General features: G+C 42.8%; 1 protein-coding gene across 2 annotated transcripts in view; it reads left to right on the top strand.

Moving 5' to 3' along the window:
* The window catches only part of ZNF507 (zinc finger protein 507), a 55,741-nt gene extending 29,949 nt beyond the window's left edge, over positions 1-25,792 (top strand). Inside the window, exons 6-7 of one of the 2 annotated variants that reach the window (XM_075537762.1) lie at positions 21,876-22,010; positions 22,127-25,792. In XM_075537762.1, coding sequence (XP_075393877.1) covers positions 21,876-22,010; positions 22,127-22,493 — 502 coding nt within the window. In that variant the 3' untranslated portion in view covers positions 22,494-25,792. The remainder of the gene's footprint in view (positions 1-21,875; positions 22,011-22,126) is intronic. The other variant, XM_075537761.1, reaches the window with a different exon arrangement.
* The last annotated feature ends 1,214 nt before the right edge of the window (positions 25,793-27,006 follow it).

The following is a 27,006-nucleotide window of genomic DNA, read 5'->3' as shown; positions in this document are numbered from 1 at the left end:
AACCCTCTGTAAGGGGGTGTCCAGTTGCCTACAAATGGGCTTTGGGTCACCACTCTGCACTCCCCTCATCCACAGTGATGTGATATTTTGTTCTTTGATGCCTGATACCTGTTCCTATTGACACCTTGTGATCACACAGGCTGGTGTGCTTCTTCCATGTGGGCTTTGTTGCTTCTGAGCTAGATGGCCACTTGTTTATCTTCAAGCCTTTAAGACCCCAGATGCTATATCTTTTGATAGCTGGACATCATCAGCTTTTTTTTGCCACATTTGCTTATGCACCCATTTGTCTTCATTGATTGTATTAGGGAGGTGAGCACACAATGATATGATTTTTTTGTTCTTTGATGCCTGAAAACTGATCCCTTTCGCACCTCGTGATCATGCAGGCTAGTGTGCTGCTTCCATGTGGGCTCTGTTGCTTCTGAGCTAGATGGCCGCTTGTTTACTGAGCATTCATATTTTGTTTCAGGGCTGTGCTAAGGCTCTTGGACTGTAGTCATAACAAAAGGTATTGTCTCTGCCACCACAAAACCTATAGACAAACAGTAAACAAGGAAACTTACACGTGTATAACTATAACACCTTTATGGTTGTCTCCGATCCTCTAGAGGAAGTTGATTGTATTTTGAGCCCGGCTTTTTAGACGCCTTTTCAAAAGAAAAGCTTACCTTCTTTGTGCCTTAGGGGTGAGGCTGTCTGACACTCATAAAATAGGGATTTGTGAGGTTGGTTGGTGTTGTTGAGTCTTCCTATCACTAAGCAACCGCCCATGCTGAACTTTTCCTCATCACCTCGGAGGAAGGAGTCTTAGCCTTCTTTTCCAAGTTAGTCACACTCTGGTCACACCTGCTGCATCCACTGCTGTTGTCAGGTTCACCGATGGTCGGGGTTTGGGCTTGTTACTGAATTTTTCCCAAAAGTCTTATTTTCACCTTTCTAATACAACAACTGGGGAAGAAAGACACTTTGTGCTTCCATAAAGATTTATATCCTAGGAGACCCAAAAAGGGGCAGTCTTCCTCTGTCCTACAGGGTCACTATGATTTTGAAATGACTCAATGGCTATGGATTTGTCTTTTCCGGGTTAATCATGTGGTGATCCCTCTACTGCTCTCTAAATGCTGGGCTGCTTCCTACGCAGTTTTGCCTGTTCCGCCTCGCGCTTCAGCTAGCACAGTGTGCAAGCGCATGTTTGAGCCCCTGCTTTCCACTTTGGGTAGACATTTCCATCTAAGTGCAGTGGTAATCCTGAGAGACACAGTGCCCCAGGGGGTTCAGGGTTGGACTGATGACCTGTGTCTTCATGGGATTTACAGGCCACAGAGCATTATGGATTGATTGTTCCAACTCTAGCATATTTCCAGGATTTTCTCCATTATAGTCTGCTGCTTGCCTTAAGCTGAGCTAGGAAAAGTTGTTTTCTTAATGTTTGATGTAATCAAGATATCACAGTCATGTTTCTGTCTTACTTCACATCTGCTACACCCAATTTTGTTGTTTGGCCTTATTTCGCAGAAGCCATGTCTTAGGCATTTTTTGTATGCCCTGCTTTCTTGGTATAAAACATGCTCACAAGTCGCTTATGACACATACTCAAAATCAGCCACGGTGAACTTCTTCTAGAGTGAGTGCGCTTTGTTGCACAGCCTCTACAGTCTGCAGGGACAAAGGGTCCGTGGGTGCTTTCACAGGCCTGCTGGGTAACCCCTCTTCTGGACAGCAATGCCTCTTCCTTTCCTTGGCGAGCATTCCAGCTCTGGGGGAACAGCTCTGGGACTGGGACTCCCAACATGGAAGCTGAACTCTTACTCAGGGGATGTGGGACCTAAATCTTTTGATACCCGGGCTCCATCAGCTTTCTTCACCACATTTGCTTATGCACCCGCTTTGTCTTCAGTGATCGTGCTGGCAAGGTGAGCACCATAGAATTCCAGTTTAATAGAACAAAGTATGCTTGCATTGAGGTAGTACTTGAGTAAAGACCCAATGTCCATCTGCTACCTTAATACTAAACCTATAAATATATGCACATAGATCTATTTCCCCATCCTCATACATAAATATATTTACATATGTACATGCCGGTATTTAGACCTCTTAAATGCCCTTTGCCTCCTAGCTCTTTCCTCTATTTCCTTTTACTTTCCTCTTGTCCCACTATCATGCTCAGCCTTCATTTGGGTTTCAGGAATTCCTCTCGGTTACATTACTCTTGAGCTCGTCCTACCAGGCCTCCTACATCCTCCTCACCACCAATTTGGATCACTTGTAGTTCCCTTGTCCCTGGGTTTGTTAACACCACTTCCTTTCTCCCCACTTCCCCCTCTCCCATGTCCCCTAGAAGTGTTGGTCCCACTGTTTTCTCCTCCAGATTGCTCATCCAGCCTATCTTATTTAGACAGACCCGCAGAGATAATAACATGCACAAAATAAAGACAGAGCAAAACCAAGCAACAAAACAACAACAAAAAGCCAATGACAAAAACAACAAAGCAAAGCTTGTAGTTAGTTCAAGGACTGTTTGTTGGCCTTTAGGAGTGTTTTCCTGTCGAGTCTGACAAGGTGCCAAACCCTAGCTCCAAAGTCTATTGTTGATGTTCCCTGGGGACTTCGTTGCTCTGCTCCCCTTGCTGTTCTGTTGCATGCTCTTAGTGCTTTGCCTCCGTGTGGTGGGGTCAGATCAGATGCAATTCCCTCACTGTGTCTCCAGTGTTGTCCCCTGTAGGGGTATGGGTCAGTGAGGGATGTCGTGTCTCATAGTGGGGCCGGCCATGCGGTCAAGGTCTTCTCTGTGGTTTGGCTGCTATGAATGGGAATATCATCCTCAAGGTTTGGAGTGCCAGGATGTGCTCCACTCTCTCTTCCTCCCCCTTCATTTGTTCCTGTGTGCGCTGATAAGAAATGCCCCTCTCCCTGAGCTACAGCTTGAGTGCTGTCCTCTGAAATAAATTCTTCTGTGGGGAAGGGCAGGTGTCCACGCAGTTGGGATTGGGGCCAGCCTCTCAGACAATAATTTAATTTTTCAGTAATTTATTTCAGTTTTAATAAATAGTCCCAAAGTATCTTCCTTTCTCCTAAGTGTTGTAAAAATTAACTTTTAGGGCTAGTCTAGTTGTATTAAGAGCCAAGCTAGATCCAAACAATGCATTTGATTGATAGGTCTCTCTCCAAAAGTTTTCAATAGAGTTCATAATTGAAGTTCATCCTAAGAATTGCGCAGATCACAATTCTTCTACTTGACGAATGATGACAAGTTATACTCGCTCATACCTTCTCTTCAGTTGAGCAAATGCACACTTTTCAGTTTCTCAGCATCTCTTCTTTCTGGCAGCTTCCCAATTCCTCACTGCCCTGTCCCTGTGAGTCGGGCCTCTTGATGGACTTCTCACTACACACATGGGTTCTGAACTTCAGCTGCGTGGCACCATGTAGCACAGGTTCTTTCATATCCAGTTTGTTTCTCTCAGCATCTTTTAATATCTGTGACTGTGTTTTCTTTGTGTGTGTGTGTGTGTGTGTATACATATATATTTATACCTCGATGCATCTATACAAGGAGACTTCAGAAAGTTTATAGGACAAGTTAATAAAAAGATAATGGAATTTGTCCATTAATTTTTGAAGCTTCCTTACTGATACATGTATAAACAGACCTGCAGAGATAATGCACACATTAAGAACAAATGTGAGCAGAGCGTAGGAGGAGCTGATCCCAAGGGCTTAATAGAACGTAATGTCTAGAAAAGAACGGTGGAATATATGTAAGAATAGGTCGAATACAGTTGATGTATGCTTTGTATCAAGAGTTGTAAGAGCCCCCAATACAATGATTTTTAAAACAAACAAATACTGTTCAATGTGACAATGGTGTTCTTTTTGGTTGCTGTATAGTATTCTATTAGAAGACTAGAATACAATTTTATTCTACTGATGGACATTTGGTCTGTTGGCTGCTTTTTCCCTGTTTTGAATTGTGCCATTTTTAAGATTGCTTGAATAGGCATATACACAAATCACTTCCTGCTCGGCATACACCAAGGAGTGACATTTCTAAGTAATTAGGCTTGCCTATGCTCAGCTTTGGTAGATCTTCTCAAAATGGTTGTATCAATTTACAGTGGTTGTACCTACTCATATTCTCACCCACACGTGACACTGCCAGTGCTTTTTATTGTGGTCATTCCAACAGGTGCACAATAGTGTGTAACTATGGCTTTCCTTCGTACTTCCCTGATGATTGCTTGCTTTTTTCCTCTCTTTAAAATTATTTTATTGGAGGCTCGTACAACTCTTATCACAATCCATGCATCAGTTAAATCAGGCATGGGTGTACATTTGCTCCCGTCATTCTTTCCTCAGCATTTACTTTCTCTTGAGCCCTAGTGTCAGCTCCTACCACCTCCCTCGCTCCCTCTGCCCTCATAACCCCTGAGAGATTATACGTTGTCAGTATTTTCTTCTCTCACTCCGACCGCTGTCTCCCTGCCCCATGTTTCCTGTTGTTCTCCCCCTGGAGAGGGGTCTCTGGTTATGTGTCAACCATTGCCATTGGTTCCCTCCTTCCCCCTACCCTTCTGGTATCACTATTTCCTCTCTCGCTCTTTTTTAAAATTTTAAAATTTATTTACGATTTTCCTTTTGCTATAGCAGAATGGGCTATGTGGTAGTCGGTGTACCTGCCTATGTAGGATAGGCACGGGAGGCGTGCCCGAGGAGACAGCAGTGGGACCAGCGGTCCCCGGAAGACCTTGAAAGTGAAGGCAGTGGAGGAAGGGGGCAGTGAGCAGGCTCTGCTATTTTCTTACTGATCTGCACGAAGTTTTTTTTATATATTTTGAATCCAAGCCTTTAGTTATATACAAGTATATTGGAGAGACCGGCTTGTTTTTTTTAACTATGCCTTGCCTTTCCACTTTCCAGTGGTGTTACTTGAACAGAAGTTTCTCACATCAATAAAGTAAGATTTATTCATTATTTTCTTGGTGGTAAAGGCTTTTCATGTCTTTCTACTCAAACTGATTGTGATTTTCTTGTTACACTGCTTTTGTCTTGTACTAAAGTACACATAACATACAATTTGCTGCATTTTCAGTGTCTACAATGTGGGGTGACTAGCACTACTCTCTAGTTCCCAACATTTTTAATCATCCCAAACAGACTTTCCCCCCTACGCAGGAACTTCCATTCCTTATTTCTCAGTCCCTGGTAGCCTCTGTTTTCTTTCCCTGTTTGTGAATTTGCATATTCCAGAGACCTCATATAGGTGGAGTCATACATTCTTGGCCTTTGTGCATCTGGCTTATTTCGCAAAGACACATCATATCTTTGGGGTTCATCTGAGTTGTAGTGTGTTATCAGAACTTTGTTCCTTTTTACAGCTGCCCAGTGTTGCACTGATAATTGCGTAGCATGTTTCACTCTCTCGTCTGCTGTTGGACATTTGGTTGTCTTCACATTTGGGGCTATAGTGCACAATACTTAAGTGAACATGGTATACAAATGCCTGAGCCCAGGCTTCCAGTCTCTGGGTGGACCTGCTAGGGTTCATGGGTAATTCTACAGCGCCCTGGTGACACAGTGGGTTAATCACTGGGCTGCTACCCACAAATCTATGAATGGTGAAGTTTCTACAACTTAACAACAAAAAGAAAAGCAACCCACTCAGAAAGTATTCTTAGGACTCAAAAAGATAGTTTATTAAAGAGGATATTAAAGTCAAACTAAAGTCACTGCCATTGAGTTGATTCTGACTCATGGTCCCTACAGGGTTTTTCACTGACATCAAGTCATTGCTGACTGATGGCAACCCCCTATGGGTGTCTGAGACTATAACTGTTTTCGGGAGTAGAAAGCCCAGTCTTTTTCCTTCGAGGAGGTGCTGGTGGTTTTGAACTGCCAAACATGTGATTCGAAGTTCAATGCATAACCACTACACCGCCAGGTCTCCTACATGGGGTTTAGGAGGCTGTATATTTTTATTGGAGCCCTGCCATTCTTATGCAGAGTGGCAGATGGGTTTGAACCACTGACTTTGTGGTTAGCAGCCCAACGCCTAACCCACAGCACCAAGGGTCCTTTCATCAGCCATTAGGGAGACGCAAATCAGACCCACAATGAGATCTCCTCTCTTCCCATTATTTGCTGTTGCTGGTGGTGGTGGTAGGCTGCATCAACTTGGTTGCAACTCCATGTCCAAAGGATGAAACACCTCCGGATCCTGCATCATCCTCACAGTTGTTCTTAAGTTTGAGCCCATTGTTAAAGGCCCTGTGCCAATCCATCTTGTCGAGGTTCTTCTCGTCTTTGTTACCTGTCCACTTTACCAAGAATGATGTCCTTAGCCATAGACTGATAGCTCCTCAGAATTAGCCACTGAAAATCTTAAAAATATCCGAGCAGAATGGTAATTTTGAAAAATAGAAAACACCCCAAACTATTAGGGCCATCAATGAGGGAATTGGGGCTAACTTGAGAACTTTGGAATAGGGAACACATCGACTATCAGCAATAGGAAGGACACAACCACAGAGGAGGCACAAATTGACAAGTGGGATATACTGAAGATAAAACACCTGTGTACATCGAAAGAATTCACCAAGAGAGAAACAAGAGAACCCATGGACTGGGAAAATATCTTTAGCAATGACACTTCAGTCAAAGGCCTTATTACTAAAATCTATACTACTCTGCTAGTTTCCAAAAAGAAAAAATCTAATTGCCCACTAAGGAGGTGGGCAAAGGACATGAACAGAACTTTCACAGGGGCAGAAATCCGAATGGCCAATAAATATATGAAAAAATGTTCCCAATCTTTAGCCATAAAAGAAATACAAATTAAAACAGCAATGAGATACCACCTAACCCTCAAAGATAGCCCACTTCAAAAATTCAGAAAGCAGCAAGTGTTGGAGGGGCTGTGGGAAGACAGAAACTCTCATCCACTGCTGGTGGACCTGTAGGTGTGTACTGCCACTGTGGACATCAATCTGCCTATATCTAAAACAGATGGAATCAAGCTACCATACAACCCAGCAATCCCCCTACTGGGCATATATACCCAGAAGAGGCAAGAAACAAACCACGGCCAGACATCTGTGTTCCAGTGTTCATCGCGGCACAGTTTACAATTGCAAGTAGCTGGAAACAATCCAAATTTCCATCAACTGATGGGTGGATTAAAAAACTGGTACATACATACAGTGGAGTACTAGGCATCACTAAAAAGCAGTGATGAATGCATGAAGCACATCACCACATGGGAAGAACTGGAGGAAATCCTGCTAAAGTAAACCAAGCAGGAAAGGACAAGTACAACATGAGTCCACTGAGGTGAGCTAAAAAAAATGCAAAGGGGACATAGGGGAAAAGCTACTGTATACAAACACTCCTGGTACAAGGACCAAATAGTATGGCAGAGGCCGGACCAAATCCAGGGATACATATGGTATCCAACTAAAAAGGTGGGGGGTGGGGGATGGGTAGCGGAGGAACAGGGCACTAGCCTACCCATGGGAAAGGTATTGTTTATATCTCCACAGGGAAAGAGGGACCAAACTTCAACCCAGTGCTCCAAGATGTGAATGTAACATGGCAGCATGGAGTTGCAGGGAACCAGTGGAGAAATCTGAGGGGTCGGCCACAATCCCAAATACATGGATATGTGCCCCTCCCACCAGAAGAATTTATTTCAGAGAACAGCACTCAAGCTGTAGCTCAGGGAGCAGGACCTTTCTGATCAGTACACACGGGACCAAATGAAGCGGGAGGAAGAGAGTGGAGCACATCCTGGCCCTCCAAGCCTTGAGGATGATAGTCCCATTCATAGCAGCCAAACCACAGAGAAGACCTTGACCGCATGGCCGGCCCCACTATGAGACACGACATCCCTCACTGACCCATACCCCTACAGGGAACAACACTGGAGATACAGTGAGGGAATTGCATCTGATCTGACCCCACCACACGGAGGCAAAGCACTAAGAGCATGCAACAGAATAGCGAGAGGAACAGAGCAACGAAGTCCCCAGGGAACACCAACAATAGACTTTGGAGCCAGGGCTTGGCACATCATCAGACTCGACAGGAAAACACTCCTAAAGGCCAACAAACAGTCCTTGAACTAACTACAAGCTTTGCTTTGTTGTTTTTGTCATTGGCTTTTTGTTGTTGTTTTGTTTTCTTTTGTTGCTTGGTTTTGCTCTGTCTTTATTTTGTGCATGTTATTATCTCTGCGGGTCTGTCTAAATAAGATAGGCTGAATACAAAGCAGGTGCATAAGAAAATGTGGTGAATAAAGCTGATGGTGCACGGCTATCACAAGATACAGCGTTTGGGGTCTTAAAGGCTTGGATATAAACAAGCGACCATCTAGCTCAGAAGCAACAAAGCCCACATGGAAGAAGCACACCAGCCTGTGTGATCACAAGGTGTCGAAAGGATGAGGTATCACGCATCAAAGAACAAAAATTCACATCATTGTGGATGCGGGAGAATGCAGAGTGGTGATCCAAAGCCCATCTGTAGGCATCTGGATGGGTCACAGGGAGGAGATAAGCCAGTCAGGGTACAGTGTAGCAACAATGAAACATACAGCTTTCCTCTCGTTCCTAAATGCTTCCTGACCCCTGTCCCACTATCATGATCCCAATTCTACCTTACAAATCTGGCTAGACCAGAGAATGTACACTAGTACAGACAGGAACTGGAAACACAGAATCCAGGGTGGATGATCCCTTCAGGACCAGTGCCGAGAGTGGCGATGGGTGGGGTGGAGGGTGGAGTGGAGAGTGGGAACCGATTGCAAGTATATACTTATAAACCCCTCCCTGGGGAGTCAGACAACAGAAAAATGGGTGAAGAGCGATGTCGGACAGTGTAAGATATGACAAAAAAATAATTTGTAAATTATCAAGTATTTATGAGTGAGTTGGGAAGGAGGGGGAAATGAGCTGATACCAAGTTCTTATGTGGAGAGCAAATGTCTGGAGAATGATGAGAGTGAAGAATGTACAAATGTGCTTTACACAATTGATATATGTGTGGATTGTGCTAAGAGTTGTATGAGCCCCTAATAAAATGATTAAACAAAAAAGAAAAATAGAAAACAACATGTATTGGCAAGCTCATGGAGAAAGTAGAACCCTCATCTGCTGGTAGAAATGCAAAGTGGCGTCGCCACTGGAGATCAACCAGGCAGTTCATCAAGTTGAGCAGAGAACTGTCACATAGCCCAGTGTTCTGCAGTCTAGCGAGCTAAGTAACAGCAGGGCCATACGTGACAACTTGTATGTCAGTGTTCTGTGTAGTACTTCTCATAATAACTGAAAGGCGGGAACCCTCAAAATGTCTGCCAACAAATGACCAGATTAACAAATTAACTATATACTTACAATTGGATATTGGAAGGTCATAATGAGACGTGAAATTCAAATGCATATTGTAACAGGTTTCCTACAGCCAGAGGTTTCTGCTCTAGAGCCATTGAGTGGGGTCAAAGTGCCAGTCATTCAATTGTTTAGTTGTTCACACCACCAGGGCTCCTGAAGTGAAGGTATAAATCCCCAAACCAAACACACCGCGACCAAGTCTACTCTGCCATCACGTTCTATCGTACATCAGATCAACTCTACTCTGTCTACTAGTTCTATATCAGTTTCACGTGTGGGATAGAGTAGAACTGCCCCTTTGAGTCCCTGTGGCCATAAATCTTTATAGGAGCAGCAAAGCTTATCTTTCTCTGTGTTAGGAAGTGCTAGCCTTGAGGTTAGCAGCCCAATCAGTAACCCAATTAAGCCACCAGAACTAGGTTAATTACCGTATATACTTGAGTATAAGCTGACCCGAATATAAGCCGAGGTACCTAATTTTACCACGAAAACTGCATTTGAAATGTGCTGGGGAAACTCGGCTTATCAAGGAATATATACGGTGTATAGAAACCCAAAAGTACCCTGATTGCGAGAAACAGGAGCGAGAGGAAAGGGTGCCATTTACTTGGGCGGTGATGAGTTTTATGTTAATGGTGGAATATTTTGGCAAAAGATAATGATAAAGGCACAGCATGAAATGTAATCAACATCATTAAATTGTAAATGTGGAAGTTGTTGTATTGGTGTTATGTTTTGATGCGTATATTTGCACCACACTTTAGAAATTAACAGTTCTGGCTTCATGGAATGAGTTAGGAAGTGTTCCTTTATATTTTTGGAAGAGTGAGGATAGATGCCAACTCTCCTTTAAATGTATAATTCTCTAATGAAGCCATCTGGTCCCGGGCTTTTCTTTGTTGGGAGTTTTTTTTATTGCTGATTCAATATCCTTACTTGGTATGAGGGTAAGTCCAAAGTATTATGACTAGGCTATCATTTCCCAACCGAACGTGCTGGAGCATCTCTACGCTCTGTGTGCGCCTGCAGGCAAGTTCTCTCAGAACTGGAACTGCCTTAGTCTCATTGCCCTGGCCCCCTCACTCCCCTCCAAACAAAGGATATGTTTTGTGGCATGGGGGAAAATGATTTTAAAGTCAGAGCTAATATTAAACTTTTAACAAAATGCTGCCCTAAATCATTAAAGCTTTGTAACAAGTTTATGGAAATGCTGCCCGATATAAAACAACAGTGTTTATACGGAGGGAAACCTGGAAGCTGATTCAAGAGAGGGAAGTCCATCAGCCTCAACCAATAAAGAAACAGGCTGAAGGCTAGAAACTGGTGGCAGACAACTGTAAAATTGCCACGGAGAAGATAGCTGCAGGGACCGGTTCTCATAGGGTTTGGTGTTTTCAGTTTGAAGTGACTGTCTTGGCCGCAGCAAGCTGTAGGCTCAACCAGTGCCTACATGTTGTATGAAGACCAGCCAGCTCCGAGAGCTGATCCTTCCCGCAGTCTTGCAAGTGGTCCTGAAGCTCGTACAGACATTCTGTTCACGGTGTGACGAGCCTTGGATTTATCAGTGTGATCCAGGAAGCAGTGGCCTCTCACAACAGATCACTCAGGTGATGGCTACTATTTGGGGGGGTTCCAGACATTTTGATAGATTTCTTTGAAGTACATGGGGCTCATTATGAACAATTTTTAAGAAAGCTGAAAGTTGCACTTGTGAGAGAAATACCAGGAAATGTTTCCTTTTTTTTAATTCATTTTATTGAGGGCTCGTACAACTCTTACCACAATCCATCCATCCATCCATGTGTCAAGCTCATTTGTACATGTGTTGCCATCATCATTCTCAAAACATTTGCCTTCTACTTGAGCCCTTGGGATCAGCTCCTCCTTTTTTATTGAATCATATTATTGGGGTACCACAATACTTACCACAATTCATCCATCCATCCATTGTGTCAAGCACACATTTTACTCCTTTTTTGTTTTGTTTACTTTTTGCTTCTCAGACCCAAAATGTCACTTTTCTTATTTTTACGTTCACCAGTTCTGTGTTCTGCTTTTTAATTCTTGTAAGTTGTTCGTTTCGTGGATACTTTTGGGCTCTAGAGTTTCTAGTTGGCTCCTTTTTATAGTTCTTATCTCTTCCTTGATGATCTCATTTTATTCCGTGCGTCGTGCCCCTAATTTCCTTGATTGTCTTTAGCTCATTGAGTAGATGTAAGACAATTGTTTATCCTTTTGGATTAAATTTCAAGGTCTGGGCTTCATTTTTTCCTGTTAATATGATTTATAATTTTTACAGAAAGCTGGACAATCTGATATTGTAGGGTAGCTGCTCTGGGTATCAATCAGGTCCTCTTCCTCCTCTGTCACTGCTGTTGTCCCTCGATGAAGACTGACGTCTCTCTTTAATGGCGTTCCCATCTGTGGGTACAGAGCGTGGATCCCACTTGTGTGTGCTTACTGGAATTTTTGTCCTGTCAGCTCTGCATTCAGTCTGATCTATTCCAGCAGGGAAAGCAAAGCCATACTGAAACCTTCTGCTCTGGGATAAGCCGATGCTGCAGTAGGTGACCGCCCAGGCTGTCTCACCACCCAACTGGCCCAAATGTGTAGAATCCCACACCTTAGAGGTATACAGTTGCCGTGATTCAAGCCATCGTGACCACTGCTTCCCTGGGCTGAGGAATGGGAGCCACACGTGATTCAACTGCGGGCGACAGCAGCCTCTCCCTTCATCAACAATCTGCGGGGTAATGGAAATGACCGGACACGCTCCAGAGCTTTCCAGAATCATTCATTAATAGTCATACTTTCCAGTCCTGCTATTTGGGTGGAAGGACCAACCCCTGGAGCTTCCTATTCTATTTTTCATTTAATTTTGATTTTCCCAAATAGCGTGCTAGGATAGATGATAAACTTGGAGTAAAATGATATGCTTCTAAACTAATGGGCCTGGCTTTCAGTAGTGACCCATCAATAGGGTCAGCAATACTGTGTAATTATATAATAAAGAGCATGGTTTCCTGGTGTGGCACAGGCACTAAGCAATTTGAAATAATATTAACTCCAGAAAAGTAAACAATTGGTTCAATTTAGGGAAGTCTTAGGGGTTGTTTCTCGCTGTTGTCAGCCATAGTGTGAAGCCTAGTTTTATACACCCATATTGGAGATAGTAATAATAGACTATGTTTTTAATTAACTTTTTGTGGACTAGGCAATATGATAAACTCACAATATGTTCAGCTCACTTAATCCTCAGAGCAGCCCAGTTAATCATTTTATTGGGGTTCATATAACTCTAATCACAATCCATCCATCCATCCATTGTGTCAAGCTCATTTGTACAAATGTTGCCATCACCCTTTTCAAAACATTTGCTTTCTACTTGAACCCTTGGTATCTGCTCCTCATTTTTCCCCTCCCTCCCCACTCCTCTTCCCTTCCAAACCCTTGACAATTTATAAATTATTATTATTATTTTGTCTTGTCTTACACTGTCCGACGTCTCCCTTTACCCACTTTTCTGTTGTCCATCCCCCAGGGAGGGGGTTATATGTAGATCCTTGTGATCGGTTTCCCCTTTCTACTCCACCTTCCCTCCACCCTCTTGGTATCGCCGATCTCACCACTGGTCCCGAGGGGTTCATCTGTCCTGAATTCCCTGTGTTTACAGTTCTGTCAGTACCAATGTACATCCTCTGGTCTAGAAGGATTTGTAAAGTAAAATTGAGATCATGAGAGTTGGGCAGAGGAAGCATTTAAGAACTAAAGGAAAGTTGTATGTTTTATCATTGCTACACTGCACCCTGACTGGCTTGTCTCCTCCCCGCGACCCTTCTATAAGGGGATGTTCATTTGCCTACAGATGGACTTTGGGTCTCCGCACTCCCCTCATTCATAATAGGGTTTTTTGTTCTTTGATACCTGATCCCATCGACACCTTGTGGTCACACAGGCTGGTGCTTCTTCCATGTGGGCTTTGTTGCTTCTCAGCTAGATGGCCGTTTGTTTATCTTCAAGCCTTTAAGACTCCAGATGCTTTATCTTTTGACAGCCAGGCAACATCAGCTTTCTTCACCATATTCGCTTATGCACCTACTTTGACTGAGACTAAATTTAACAGGAATAGAAAGCCTCCATCTTTCTCCTGTGGTACAGTGGGTGACCTTGAACTGCTGACCTTGCAGTTACCAGTCCATTTCATAACCCACTATGCTACCAAAGCTCCGGAAATTAGAGAGCCTTGCATTTGCAATACCTCCTCCCACAAAGGAGGACTATTGCTTGAAGAGCCATCGTAAATAATTACCTTATACCTCATATATTATGGGTCAGAATCAAGTCATTGGCAGTGAGTTTGGTGTTTTTGTTTTCATTTACATGTGAGTTCTAGGTAGTGAGTCCTCTTCCTCACACATGACTGCTAGCTCCAAAAGTGCGCTTCCTAGAAGAAACAAGCAAGCACAGGCTTATCTTTTATGGCCTACTTTTAGAAGTCACATGTTGTCGCTTCCACTAGAGAGCCCTTTAAGTCTCCACATGTAGGCATGTTGAATCTTGGCAATTAGCTTGGGGGGAAACCCAGATCTCTGAAAAGTTTCCGTCAAGGCAAACAGTTAAACAACTTAAATTAAAGGGGGAAATGTCTTTTGTTTGGAAGGAATGCATTGAAGCAGTGTGTCCACACTAGGATAAGGATTTCTCAGGTTCATTAGAAAATGTGCAGTGGCCATGTTTCTGGCCATGGTTACTCATTCCTAATTATTTGAGGTAAAGTAAATTTGAAAGGAATTAAGTGTGGTAAGTTCAACCCTGTTGCAAAGTTTCTGTTGAAGTCTCTGGGTTTTCGAACCATGCCCATGCCACTACCAACCTTATTGGACATGGAGGTTCTGCTTGCTTTTACCAAACCTCTCAAGGCAGTTGTTCCTGAATCAGTGAGACCTGAAGACTAGCCAAGTAAGCTCTCAAGCCACAGAAATACTGGAGTCAGTAATTTTTCCGTTGCTCTTTTGTGATATTTATTCCTCTTAGCTCTTTCTTGTGTCTAATTGTACTGACTCTAGAACTATAAATAAATGTAGGGAGAGTGAACATCTTTGTTTGAGTCCTGTATCCAGTGAAAATGCTTCTGTTTTCTCAGTTTTGCAGTTAGGATAGATATATTTTTATCATGTTGAAGAATTATCTATCTACCCTATTTTGTTGGGAGTATTTATTAAGACTGCGTATTTTAGGTGTAGGTCCAAGCCCCTCCTAAATTGCGATGAGGAATACACAGCTGTACTCATGAAGTGTTTAGAGCAAAAACACAGAGGGTTTGAGGAAGGAAGGAAAGAAAGAAAACAGAATCTGACTATGAAGCAACAACCATTGATCTGACTACTACGCTCACTGGTATCAATGTCGATGTACTAAATAATCCAGACCAACAAAAGGGGATCAGACGTCCACAGCTGCCATTTAAGAATAGATCTCCTCATGGAGGTCTTTAGCTTGCACTAGATCGCTTGATGGGGAGCACTTGGTCTTAACTGCCAAACCCCTGAGGATGCTGGCTAACTCTCAGAAGGGCTAATGACATCTAGTGGCTAGAGGTCAGAAAAGCTACTGAGCAGCTTAGGATAGAACTATGCAGGGACTTCAAAAGTTGGAGGGAAAATGCCATTTTTCTATGAACTTGTTATATACTAAATATAGTATCTTGATTCTATCCAAATTTGAAGTAGACTCAGTGGTCGGTGATCAAATTCTTATTTAATACACAGAGTGTGCCAAAATATTTATAGGTAAAGGATGAGACCCTAAATTTTTATTTTATATCAAAATTGGCAAATTTCATTTCATGAAGTTGGGTAGTGGGGATTCATTATATTTGTCTTTACACTTAGATGTGTTTAAAGTTTCCACAGTAAAAGATTTTTTTAGCTATTGAATCTTTCGAGATAAATTTTCAAGAAAAAAATAAACATTTTTATTAATCAATTTTTTGATAAGGACTTGTCTGTATCCCTAGAATAAGACTCCTACAATCATGGTATATATATATATTTTTTTTTTCATGTACCGCAGGATTCTGTTTGCCAGCATTTATTATTTCTACATTGATACAAATGAGAGTGGTCAGTGATTTCTTTTTTGTACTGCCCCTTGCCAAATTTCAGTATCAGTGTTCTCTGGGTTTTATAAAAAGTCTTTGGGATATTTGAAGCTACAAGCTAACTTAAAATGCAAAGGAACTGGCAATTTTTTTACATTAGATTCATAGACTTTAGGACAGAGCACTGATACCTCATGGCCATTTCTGTTTTACACCCTGAGCATTTTCTAAAGAAGGAGCATATGTGGGTGCACAGGTGCGAGCTGTAGGGCTGTGCTCTAGGTGGCTCTGTGAACCACCCAGCCCTTTCCAGAGTCCTTTGGCACGTAGAACTCCTCCTCAGAGGGCCAGAGACACAACGGTACAGCAGCAGGTGGCCTGTCTTCCTCCTGCAGAGCTGCGAGTGGATGTGGGCCGCCTGCTTTGTGGTGAGCACGTGCTTACCTCCCTTCACTTGAGGATCACCAGTTTTTAGAATTATAGGGGTTTTTTTTGGCATGAAAAAAATAGAAAAGCAGTAGCTGGAACTCCACAAATTCCATCCAGTGATAGGACATTCAATATTAGTTTCTTGTAGCAAATTTAAGTTATATTGAGGAATATTAATAAAACAGTAGGCTTGTACAATCCCAATTTTTTTAATGGACTTCAATAAAACCCAACCAAACCCACTGCCATAGAGTTAGTCTCAACTCACAGCAACCCTGTGTAGGAACCCTGAGACTATACATCTTTACTGGAGCAAATAACGCCCCCTGGAGCCACCAGTGGGTTTGAACCACTAGCCTCGCAGTTGACAACACCACTAGGGCTCTAGGACTTTCATGGACTGGAAAATTGCTGATCAGCATGAGCATCGTCATTGCATCCAGTAGTAAGATTATGAGTGGTTTTCCTTTCCCTGCTTCCTGTATTTTCAAATTGTGTACTGTCAATATTTGATACCATGAAAAATATTATTTAAAAACATCTGTTACTTTGTGCCCAGATCTTGCTTTCTTTTATCATTCTCCAATAAAAGGAAGCAGAGAAATTCCTTAGAGAAATAGCTGGCCTAATCTAGGACTGGGGCAGAGGATAGAAAAGCTAGCTAAACCTGGAGCCCTCAGTAGGTCTTAAAATAAGAAAATATTCAACAAACCAAACTGAAAGTGTGTCCCATGGGACACAGGAGCCAAATTAAAGTGTCTCCAATGGTCTGAGCAATAAAATAATCACATAGTATTGTAATCCACAGTATAAAATAAATACCCATGGGCCCACATATACACAAGCCATTATTACATAGATTGCTATGATAAATAAATAGGTAAGAGACATTTCGTGGACAGATGAATTCCAAATAATTTATTCTCTGCTCTCACAGACGTGGACTATAATTACATGTGTTCTACACATAGAGGAGGCTCTCAGAAGTGTGTGGTGTGGAAGGGGCGGGGAGAGTAACCTCCCCTCAGCCAGGTGATCAAGCTCAGCATCAGCAGTGTAAATCATGTTGATAATACAGTGTGATAAGCTTAACCCTATGGTTCCCCTCCCAAGATCTCACAGTCGAGTCTGATTGTGAGAAAAACATCGAGCAAGGCTGAAGTGAGGAACCTTCTCTAAAGTGCTTTTTCCGTACTCCAGATTCTCCGAGTTCATCAAAAAGCAAGGGAAGTCCAGGAAACTGACATAGTCTAGAGCAGTGGGTCTCAACCCCCTTGGGGGTCAAATGACCCTTTCACAGGGGTTGCCCAATTCATAACAGTAGCAAAACTACAGTCATGAAGTAGCAATGAAAATAATTTTATGGTTGGGGGGTCACCATAACATGAGGAACTGTATTAAAGGGTCGCCGCTTTGAGAATGATGATGGCAACAAATGTACATATGTGCTTGACACAATGGATGGAGGTATGGATTGTGATAAGAATTGTACAAACCCCCAATAAAATGATTAAATAAATAAATAAGTAAGAAAAAAAGGGGGAGGTCGCCGCATGAGGCAGGTTGAGAACCACTGCTCTAGAGTATCCTAAAGAGCTATAATGACTCATGAGTGCTTGGATGGCTTCTTGGGACAGAAAAAGGACATTGGGTGAAAATGAATGAAGTCAAAATAAAGGATGAACTTTACATGTACTAGCATACCAATGGTTATTCCTTGTGTCTGAGAAATGTACTGGAGTTAGTGTACAGTGTTAACAGGTGAAACTCAACTTGTCTAAAACCATTCCATAATAAAAAGATTATTTCCTTAAAAGGGAGGGAGAAAGAAGCAAATACTTAGCGGGACAGTTTTTTGGTTTTTGGTAGGACAGTGTACCCCTCTGATTCATATAAAGCCTCAAGAGTGCCATTGGGTTGTTCCGTGGATACATTTGGGCAGTTCTCATGGCCTAAGGCTGACTTTTCCTTGGGGGAGGGGGCTGTGCCCCATGCATCATCCTCGGGTGGTACAGACAGTAATAGTCAGCTGCTAACCGAAAAGCTGCAGGGTTGAGCCCGCCCAGAGGCACCTCAGAAGAAAGGTGCAGCGATGTGTTTCTACAAGGCCAGCTGGTGAAGACCCTGTAGAGCGGTTTTACACTGTGTGGGCTCACCGGAGCTTGAAACTGACACGGTGGCAGCTAGCTGAGGTGTCTGCAATATTCTGTGGCTCTCTGTGCAGACAGACAGAGTTTTCTGGGGAGACTTCGGGGCAAGTCTGACTGAATGCAGGGAAGTGTACCTGAAGCACCAAGATTTCATTTCTGCTGTGCCTTTGTTTTGTCAGTCACCGTCCGTGCGTGGGACGTGTGTTGTAAAGGCTTCGTTCCTGAAAGGTACTGGCCAGGAACATGGGAGCATTGCTTGGCTTTGAGTGAGTTCACTGCCCCTCCCCAGCTAAGTGGGATGCATGCCTCAGGGGTCACGGAATTGACTGCCACTGCTCTCAGAGCAGCCCCGTGAGGCTTCACCTGGGGCCTGGGACCACGGGAGGCACTGCAGAGCTCAGGAGAGCACGGGGAGATAGGGGCACCGGGTTTCAGGGCTGTGGGACAGGACTCAATACCAGCTCTGGCCTTTCTAGAAGTTCGTGAACATAGATTTATTGATAGTTGTCCAAAGATTGCTACATCTCAGATATGTAAATCAATGGTCAAGGGGGTAAAATAAAATGAATGAAAGTAAGGTTACTATATGTGTGTACTGCTAGTAATAAAAAGGTTTTGTTGCATTATGTAAACTATAAAATCTTAAAATAACATTTTAAAAATATTTAAACAAAGACTTCAAATACGTTGCTACATGTGTAAGAATTACTACATTGTAGATGCAGATAAAAGTCTCCTTTCCATCCTTCCTTCCCAGAGTTAGCCTCTGTCCTGATGTCCACATACCATGTTTAGACATTTTTTATAACTTTTAGAGTTAGAAGTGTATATGTAGTAACATTGTACATAGTTTACACTTTACCACACACACATACATTCATAAGGGGGCTTCAAAAACTGAAAAAATGGAATTAGAAGGTATGGAACTTTTCCATGAACTTTTTGAAGGCTTTGCGTGTATGTGTAATAGATATATGTATAATACACACATATGAGGATAAGTAGAAAAGTATTGTTAAAACTCAGAAACCCATATTAAACAAAAAAGACCGAAATGTGCAGTTACTGTATCTTGACCTGTCCTCCCATCTAGGTCTGTGTATGAATGAAGACGGTGCTTCCGTGTCTCCTGCCTGTGTCTGAAGAATTTTATAATCTTTTGATTTACACCACATCAAAATGGCATTTTGGGCCTATTTTAGGGACTCAGATTGTGTTCCTTTCAATATTGTTTAAATGTGGGGAACAGCATGAAGTCTAGAAGGGCAAGGTGTGCAAGCCTTAGGGGATGACGTGTGCAGTTCTCACAGGACAGCCCTGGTATACATAAAGAATGAGTAAGGACATGCTCGTGGGGGGGAAGTATCATGAGCATAACTTTTCCTAGCCTTTTCTCACCAATGCACTTTTCCGTTTTATGAAAACGTCTTCCTAGCAAGGCCCTGTAATTGCGCTATGTCCTCTGAAAAATCTCTATCCAGATGACTCCTTGGGAATCCCCGAAAGTGGTTGCTATGTCCTTCTGAGCCGACTGATCCAGCAGACCTGTTTGGGTCCAGGAAGCACTTTCGATAGGACCTTGTTTTGAAGACACCCGATGATGCTAGAAAGCCAGCCCAGAGACATGTTAGGGCACATTTTGTTTGGAATGAACGCGTGCATCTATGAACTGGAGCCTTAGTGCAGTCCTCCTGGGCTTCCCTTTGTGTGCTCGTGTGGATGCCCATTTGCCATCTCACATCTGGTCCACTAGCAGATCTTAGCTGTATTTCCTCAAAGATAGTCTAGTGTGGAATTACTATTAATGCAGGATCATGCACGTAATACATTCACCTTTGTTGTCTTTTACCCTTCAACACTTCTCAGTGTCTGCCTTTGCCCCGATCATTCTATGCTGCCCTCCCATTACTGCCATCCCTCCCCCCCGAGTGACTCTGTTTCTTCTGTCTAGTTAGTGACCTGCCTTCCCTCTACAGCCCATTCAGGGTAACCATTGAAGAAGGCGTCTTTCTGTGTGGAGACCTTGCCTTTCCTTTTTGTAAGAGTTATCTCATAAAATAATTGTGCTTTTGTCGTTGACTTAATTTTACCCAGTTAGTTTCGGGTTTTGAGTACTATCCAGCTACCAGCTGGGTGCTGTTGCTCAAGGTGAGCAGTTCAAATTCACCAGCAACTCCCTGGGAGAAAGATGAGTCCTATTTGCTCCTGTAAAGATTTACAGACTCAAACCCTAGGGAGACCCTCTGTTCTGTAGGGTCGCTGGGAGTCACAATCAACTGACCGGCGGTGGGTTTGTGTGCTTGTTTTTACTGCCCTCCAGGCGCATCCACATGTTTTGCAGCCCTGGTGGCTCTGTAGCCTAAGCTTTGGGCTGTGGAGTGCAGGTTGGCTCCCCCAGCTGCTCCTTGGGAGAAAGATGTACTGCGCTAGTTGGTCAGCACTATTGCACTCACCACCTGTTTCCAGATGGATTTCAAAGCAGGAGCGTGTGTCTTTGTCCACTGGTCCTATAAACCACTTGCGAGCAGACTGGGCAGGTATCAGCCTTCACCTGTGGCCGGTCCACTGGTGTTAGAATAGGAAATGGCACCCCCCTAGTGGCAGGGGAGGCAGATGTGTCTGGGTAGTGTGGATCCAGTAGCTGCTCACACATCATGGACCAACATATGGGAAGGTAGGAAGATTGGGAGTGTGGCAGCTGAATACAAGCACACGATGCTCATCCACAGGGGAGTGTGTACTGCCAGCCCAGGAAGCGGCAGTCCTGCAGCCCCCGGTCTCCTGATCTGCGGACCTCAGAGGCAGACATGGCAGGCATGCATGTCAGCTGCAGCAGGTGTGCTCAATCCATGGACACCTCAGGCTGCTCAGGAAATGCAGTGCTGGCATTAGCTGTGGGGGCGGTGGACCTGGTAGACCACCAGAAAGAAGTGGGAGGGACAGCGAGGAAGGTCACCAGCTCCTACGTGGGAGGGTGGAGGTGTTGTACCTCTGGCCTCTAGAGAATGTGTGAGGCAAGGGTGGCAAGAATGTTTCTCCAAAATGCAGGTCACAGCGTGGTCACTAGTGTATACCTGTGTGAATGCAGCCAGTTTTCTGAGTCCTGTCCCAGTGCGGGGGAGGGGGGGCGGGGGGAGGAACAGGGACTTGCCCAGAGCCCAATGTCTCCATTTGCCACCTCACAGACCCTCCGCATCACATGGGTCTCACGAGGTGCCACACTTTGAGTGACTCTAGTTTCCCTGCTCTGTGGTGGCCTGAGCCGCCTGGGCTTCAGTCCACTTTCCGACAGTCTCTCCCTTCACCCTCGCTTACATTTCTGCTCCCCTTGCCTCACTGAGCTTGTTGGCAGCCTGTCTCGGTCGTGGCGGCGTTTTGTGACCTGTACCAGGACGAGCTGGAATAGAAAGGCGCCTCTGTGCCGGGTAGCACCTTGGTTGCCGCTTTGCTTCCATTTCTTCCCGTTGGTGTTTGAGCTACTGCCTTATCCTTTTGTGTGAAGCGCAGGGTTCCAGGATGAACACCTGCATCTGTCTCACTTGTTGTCTCAGGTCTGGGTGGAAGAAGGAAAGCATGGAGGTGGGTAGTCACCACCGTCTTAGTTCCAACTCTTATTACTTACTATGCACACGGTGGCATTTCATTGCTTACTGGACACACAGCTTGCCATCAGTGACATCTTACGTTCCGTGACACCTCATCTGTGTAATAAGTCTTCAGGAGAAGGAATTTAATAATTGCTGCAGAGTCATCATTTTCTTACGTGCTCTTAAAGGGCCACTGACTCTCCGTGCTCTTGTCTTTCAGATGCTCTTTGTGTGGGTATGTATGCAGCCACCCGCCTTCTCTGAAGTCTCACATGTGGAAACACGCGAGCGACCAGAACTATAACTACGAACAAGTCAACAAGGCTATTAATGATGCAATTTTACAAAGTGGCAGGTATCTGTTCCTCTCCCTTCCCTTTATTGCGATCTATAAATCAAAGCTAGGATCATCTATATTAGTCCTACGTTACAGCCAACTCAAGGTTTGGTGTGTTCTGTTTTGTTTTTCAGAGTTCTGGGGAAATGCCCTGGAAAGACTCTATTAAACAGCAGTGAGGAGAGAGCCGATCCTGGCACTGGAAGTTCGGCAAAGTCGGTGTCATCCTCAGAGCTGATTTCCCCGGCTCCCAATGAAGCGGTAGGCCCCATCGAGAGTGAGAAACTGAGCCCAACAAGTAATACCTCATGTAGTTTAGAAAACAATTCCAGCCTGGCCCCTCCGGGTCTGGAGTACTGCGTCGTACTCTTCTGTTGCTGTATTTGTGGTTTTGAGTCAACCAGCAAAGAAAACCTCTTGGATCACATGAAAGAGCACGAGGGTGAAATTGTAAACATCATCCTAAATAAGGACCACAACGCAGCTCTAAACACACAGTAGAGGGCATCGCTACTTGAAGAGGGGAAAGCTGGAAGATCCCTGTCCACAGCTGTGTGTCTCTGCTGGTGTCAAATGACTGGCGAGTCAAAGAGATGGTGTGTTTTTTGGTTTGATTTTGTTGTTTTGAGAAGATGGACAGAGCTGACTTTGGAAAGAAATGTGTAATGCATAAAAAGGAATTCCTGATGGGTAAGTGGTACATATTCTGAGTGAAAGGAAGTGGATTGGTGGAAGACGAAGCAAAAACGTAATCCTGTATTAACCCTCTGTCAGTTCTGCTTCATGCTGAGTGTATTCACTGTTAAAAATTAGCGTATGTAGCCATGCCAGTGAAGGAGAGGAGAGCAGGCCCTTCAGGGACTATGCAAAACGTCCTTTCAGCAGAGTGTCACCATCCTAAGCAGAGCTGAGTTTTCTTCATTCTCAGTTTTGATAGGCAACTCAAGAATGACAGACTGCGTGGTTTGGTTTGGTTAACCTTGGTATTGGGTTTATTTGTGGTATTGCAGATAAGAATACACAGATTTTTAGGCGGTTTCCAAATTGTCTACCTAGATTTTGCCCTCTTGATAGGTTTTAACCATATATTAATCTCTAATATATGATCCTTTATTCCTTAAAAAAAAGGAGAAAAGGCCCTCTTAATTCAAAGCTAGTTTGTAAATAGGCATTTAAATTTAAATAGGTGAATCCCCACCAAACTTAAATCTCTAGTTTCATAAAAACTACTACTTCACTGAAGGCAACACACTTCTCAAAGTTTGATTCAAAATGTATGTTAGACTATTTAAACGTAATCCTCTTCTAAACTGGTCTGAGCTTATTAGCTGAAGAAGCAAAAAATAAATAAAATTTATACCCTGTCATACCTTGAAAATAACTGGAACTCTACAATAAAAATAATTGGGAGTGATTGCTGAAATTCCTTACACTTAAAATGAGCACTGCTTTTGAGATTGTTTGGCCTAAGCTTAGTAGCATAGTTCTATGTAACAATCAGACTCGGCATTTGGCAAGTCTCGAGGACTCCTCCTACTTAGAATGTTGTGTTTTGTTAGTGGACAATACAGACACCTTGAGAACCAACAAAATGTGCTTTTCCATGAAAACCTACCAGTAAATGGATACACTCTTTCCCTCGTTCCTTACACCTTCTGTGTTAGAATTTATTTCTGAGTGAGGAGAACAGGGTTTTATATTGTAGTTCAGATTGTTTTTTCCTGCATGATCTTGTTAATGAAAGTTCTGCCTACAAGTCTGAAGGCTGGTGTACCATGCAGTGCGCCAGCTCACGGTGCTATCTCGGAACTTGATTCTGTCATCTCCTGTAGTTGAGGCCATGACTGGTACATTTCGAATATCTAATACAATTTTTGAATAGGCTGCTTTGCAAACCTGTTTTTAGGAAAAAGAATTCTGTTCCCAAAGTCCAGGTATTAATTGAATAAATTAATATTTTTAAGATAGTCTTAGTGGGCCCAACTAGGCATCTTGGTTTGTTTTTTAATCTCATTCTGATGATATTTAAATGAAATGGATCATAATTTAAAGCTTATTAATTTAGGTAGCATTTATTTACAAGAATTATTCTTTTTTAAGTTTTTTAAAAAGATAAAATAAATTTATATATACTAAATGATATACCCTCTAAGTCCATTGGGTGTGGGTTTATATTAATTTTATCCTGTTTTCAGAGTTGAAATGTGTTTCATTTCAAATTCATATAAAAGGTTCATATTGTTGCCACTTGTACTATAGGTAAATTTTTTCACTGCTACTAATTGTGACTCAGTATTGCTGTGTGAAAAACTGTTCTTCTGAAAATGGGCAGCCTTTGAAGAATTTTGTCTTATACATTTTCCTTTGGCTTTAATTTTATAATCATCTGATAACTATTAACCGCCAGAAAAACGTCCCCCAAATTTTTAACAGTGTGAATTTTTTAATACCCTTTATTTCCTTAAAGCACTTCCATTGAATTATTAAAATTTCCTTTTGAAATCATGGATTTAAATTGCCCCTAGCTCATGGAGAAAAGGCTTAACCTCGAAGTTCAAAGCCTTTAAACGTTCATCTGTGTCAAGCCTAAGATGCCCTCAGTAACTTTCTCCTGCCTGTGGGGGAGCCACCTAGCAGGGTGGTCTACCTTGTCCCTGTATTGTCTCCTGGCAAGCCTTAATCGATACCAAGCCCAATTGAGTATTTCTAAAAATAATAATGAAGACTAAATATGCAACTGCAATTTAGGTGAGTTATACTTATTAAATAATCAGTAGGACTCCTCCCTCCCATATTATAGAAATAAATTTTTATGTATTGGTATTAGACCTTTTGTCATACAAACTCATACTCATAGTTTTGTGTGTTTTTTCTGCTCTGGACGCCTACTAGTTTTAATATCTGATATAAAACTGGTTTTTAAAAGAAACTTACTAGATAAACAAAGGAGAGGAGGATCATTCTGATCATTATCAGTAGTACTTTTAGGGATTGTCATTTTTTACCTTTCCTTGAAAATCCAGAATATGTTTGGTGGTCCCCAGTGTCCCAGCTGTATCTGTATTGCATTTACCTGTAAACGTGTCAGTTTTGTGGCCAAACCAGCAAGTACAGTGTAGTGACACTACCCGAAACCTTTGTTTGAAATCTTTTGTCCTCTTCAGGGTAGCTGCCGGTGGGTTTCTTAAGTATTTTGTCTTTTTCTCACCAAGCACACAGTGTCCATCCTTGTGTCCAATGTACCTTCCACAATGTACTTGGCTTAACAAAGACAAGCAGGCTCTCGACTAAGACCTCCTATATTTTAGTTTTCATATATACTTATTTAATCCTTTCACTTTTTTACTGTACAGCAAGGTGCTCTAAGTAATGTTCTATAAAATATATTTAATAGAAGTCTGAGTTTGATATCCATGGACATGAATACATGTATTTTTTTAAGAAATAAGCATTGTGTAACACTATGGCATCGCTTCTATAGCCAAAGCATAACACGTTCTGGAACACTGACATGGTAACTCTGACATTGCACCTCCTTGCGGTAGGACGGTCCACATTCTGTAAAATTGTCCTGCACATCAAGCTGCATGCCTTAACGCCTCCAACCTAGATTGTGCTCATGGTAGAGCGGGCTGTCTGCTCAGAACAAGCAGTGAAGCAAGGTCTCTCGCGCTTCTCTAACTACCTTTGGGAAACTGTACAATGTTAGAATAATTTATTTTGCTTTACAGGAGTTTGTCATGTATTGACTTTAATATTGTATTTTGGTAATAAATTTTTTTGTTACAAATTTTTGTCTCTAAGTGTTATTACAGAACAGAAATGCTGGTTTAATCATTGAGAGCATTGTGTTGAAGCCACTGACTGCTTCCCAGGGGTAAACGAAGGTGGGTGATTATCCTCTAGCATCTCATTAAACTATTGCTGACTAGCATTGATCTGTGTTACACAGGAGCTTTGCAGGTGGCAGGAAGCATATATTTTTTACATCACTTTTACAACTCAGTCAGATTTTGAAGCCTTTATCCTTGCTACACAAGTTCTTCCTTTTACCTACCCAATCTTGTATTATATGCTTTAATTCCAAAATAATCAAAACACTGAAAACTATGTTGTTTTGCTGGTGTCGATTAACATTCTCTGTTGAATGCCAAAGATTCACCTTGACCATTTTGAGGTTCACATCAAATACTTTGACATTGGATTTGTTATGTGCCCTAGAATGTGGGGCCAACCCAGTGTAAAGTGACCAAGGTGAAATGAACATTTTCCTTCCCAGCAGCTGCCGTTTCTTGCCCTGTGTTCCTCTGAGGCAGCTCCACCTTGGCCCCATCCTTCAAGAACCGGCTCTCAATACTGTGCCATTAAACCTCAGGGGCGTTTCAGAAACCGCACGGGGGAGTCTAGGACACCACCATTGAACATGGTAGCCACAGTCACTGGGACTGCTGAACGCTTGAAACATGGCCAGTTTACTAGAAAATACACGACTAAGTTTCAACAGCTTAGTACAAAAAAATAAGAGTAAACTAATAGTGTTTTTATCGATTACTTGTTAAAACATTTTAGCTATGTTGGGTTAAATAAAATATGTTAAAATAAATTTCATCTGTTTTTACTTTTGATTACGTAACCTCTAGAGAAAAGTTCAATTACATACGTGGTCCCCGTTTTATTGGGGACCACTAATAGACAGTAGGAGTCCTGCTGGCACAGTGGGTTACATATTGGGCTCCTAATCGCTAGGACAGCAGTTTGAAACCGAAAGCTGCTTCGAGGGAGAAAGGTGAGGCTTCCTCCTCCAGTAAAGAGTTTATGACGGTATCGGAGGCAGTGCTCCTGTCCTATGGGGTCACCACAGTCAGCATTGACTCAGTGGCAGTGAGAATAGACAATGCACATAGACTGCCCAGCTCTTCCATCCAGTTAATCCTGTCACCTGTTTTGTCAAAGTTGTATTGGAACACAGCTACACGCCCCTTATAGATGGTATACAATGTTTCCATACAATGAA

The sequence above is a fragment of the Tenrec ecaudatus genome, chromosome 18 (genome assembly GCF_050624435.1).
Source record: "Tenrec ecaudatus isolate mTenEca1 chromosome 18, mTenEca1.hap1, whole genome shotgun sequence".
In the NCBI taxonomy this organism is placed as follows: Eukaryota; Metazoa; Chordata; class Mammalia; order Afrosoricida; family Tenrecidae; genus Tenrec; species Tenrec ecaudatus.
This window is presented reverse-complemented; position numbering and strand designations above follow the sequence as displayed.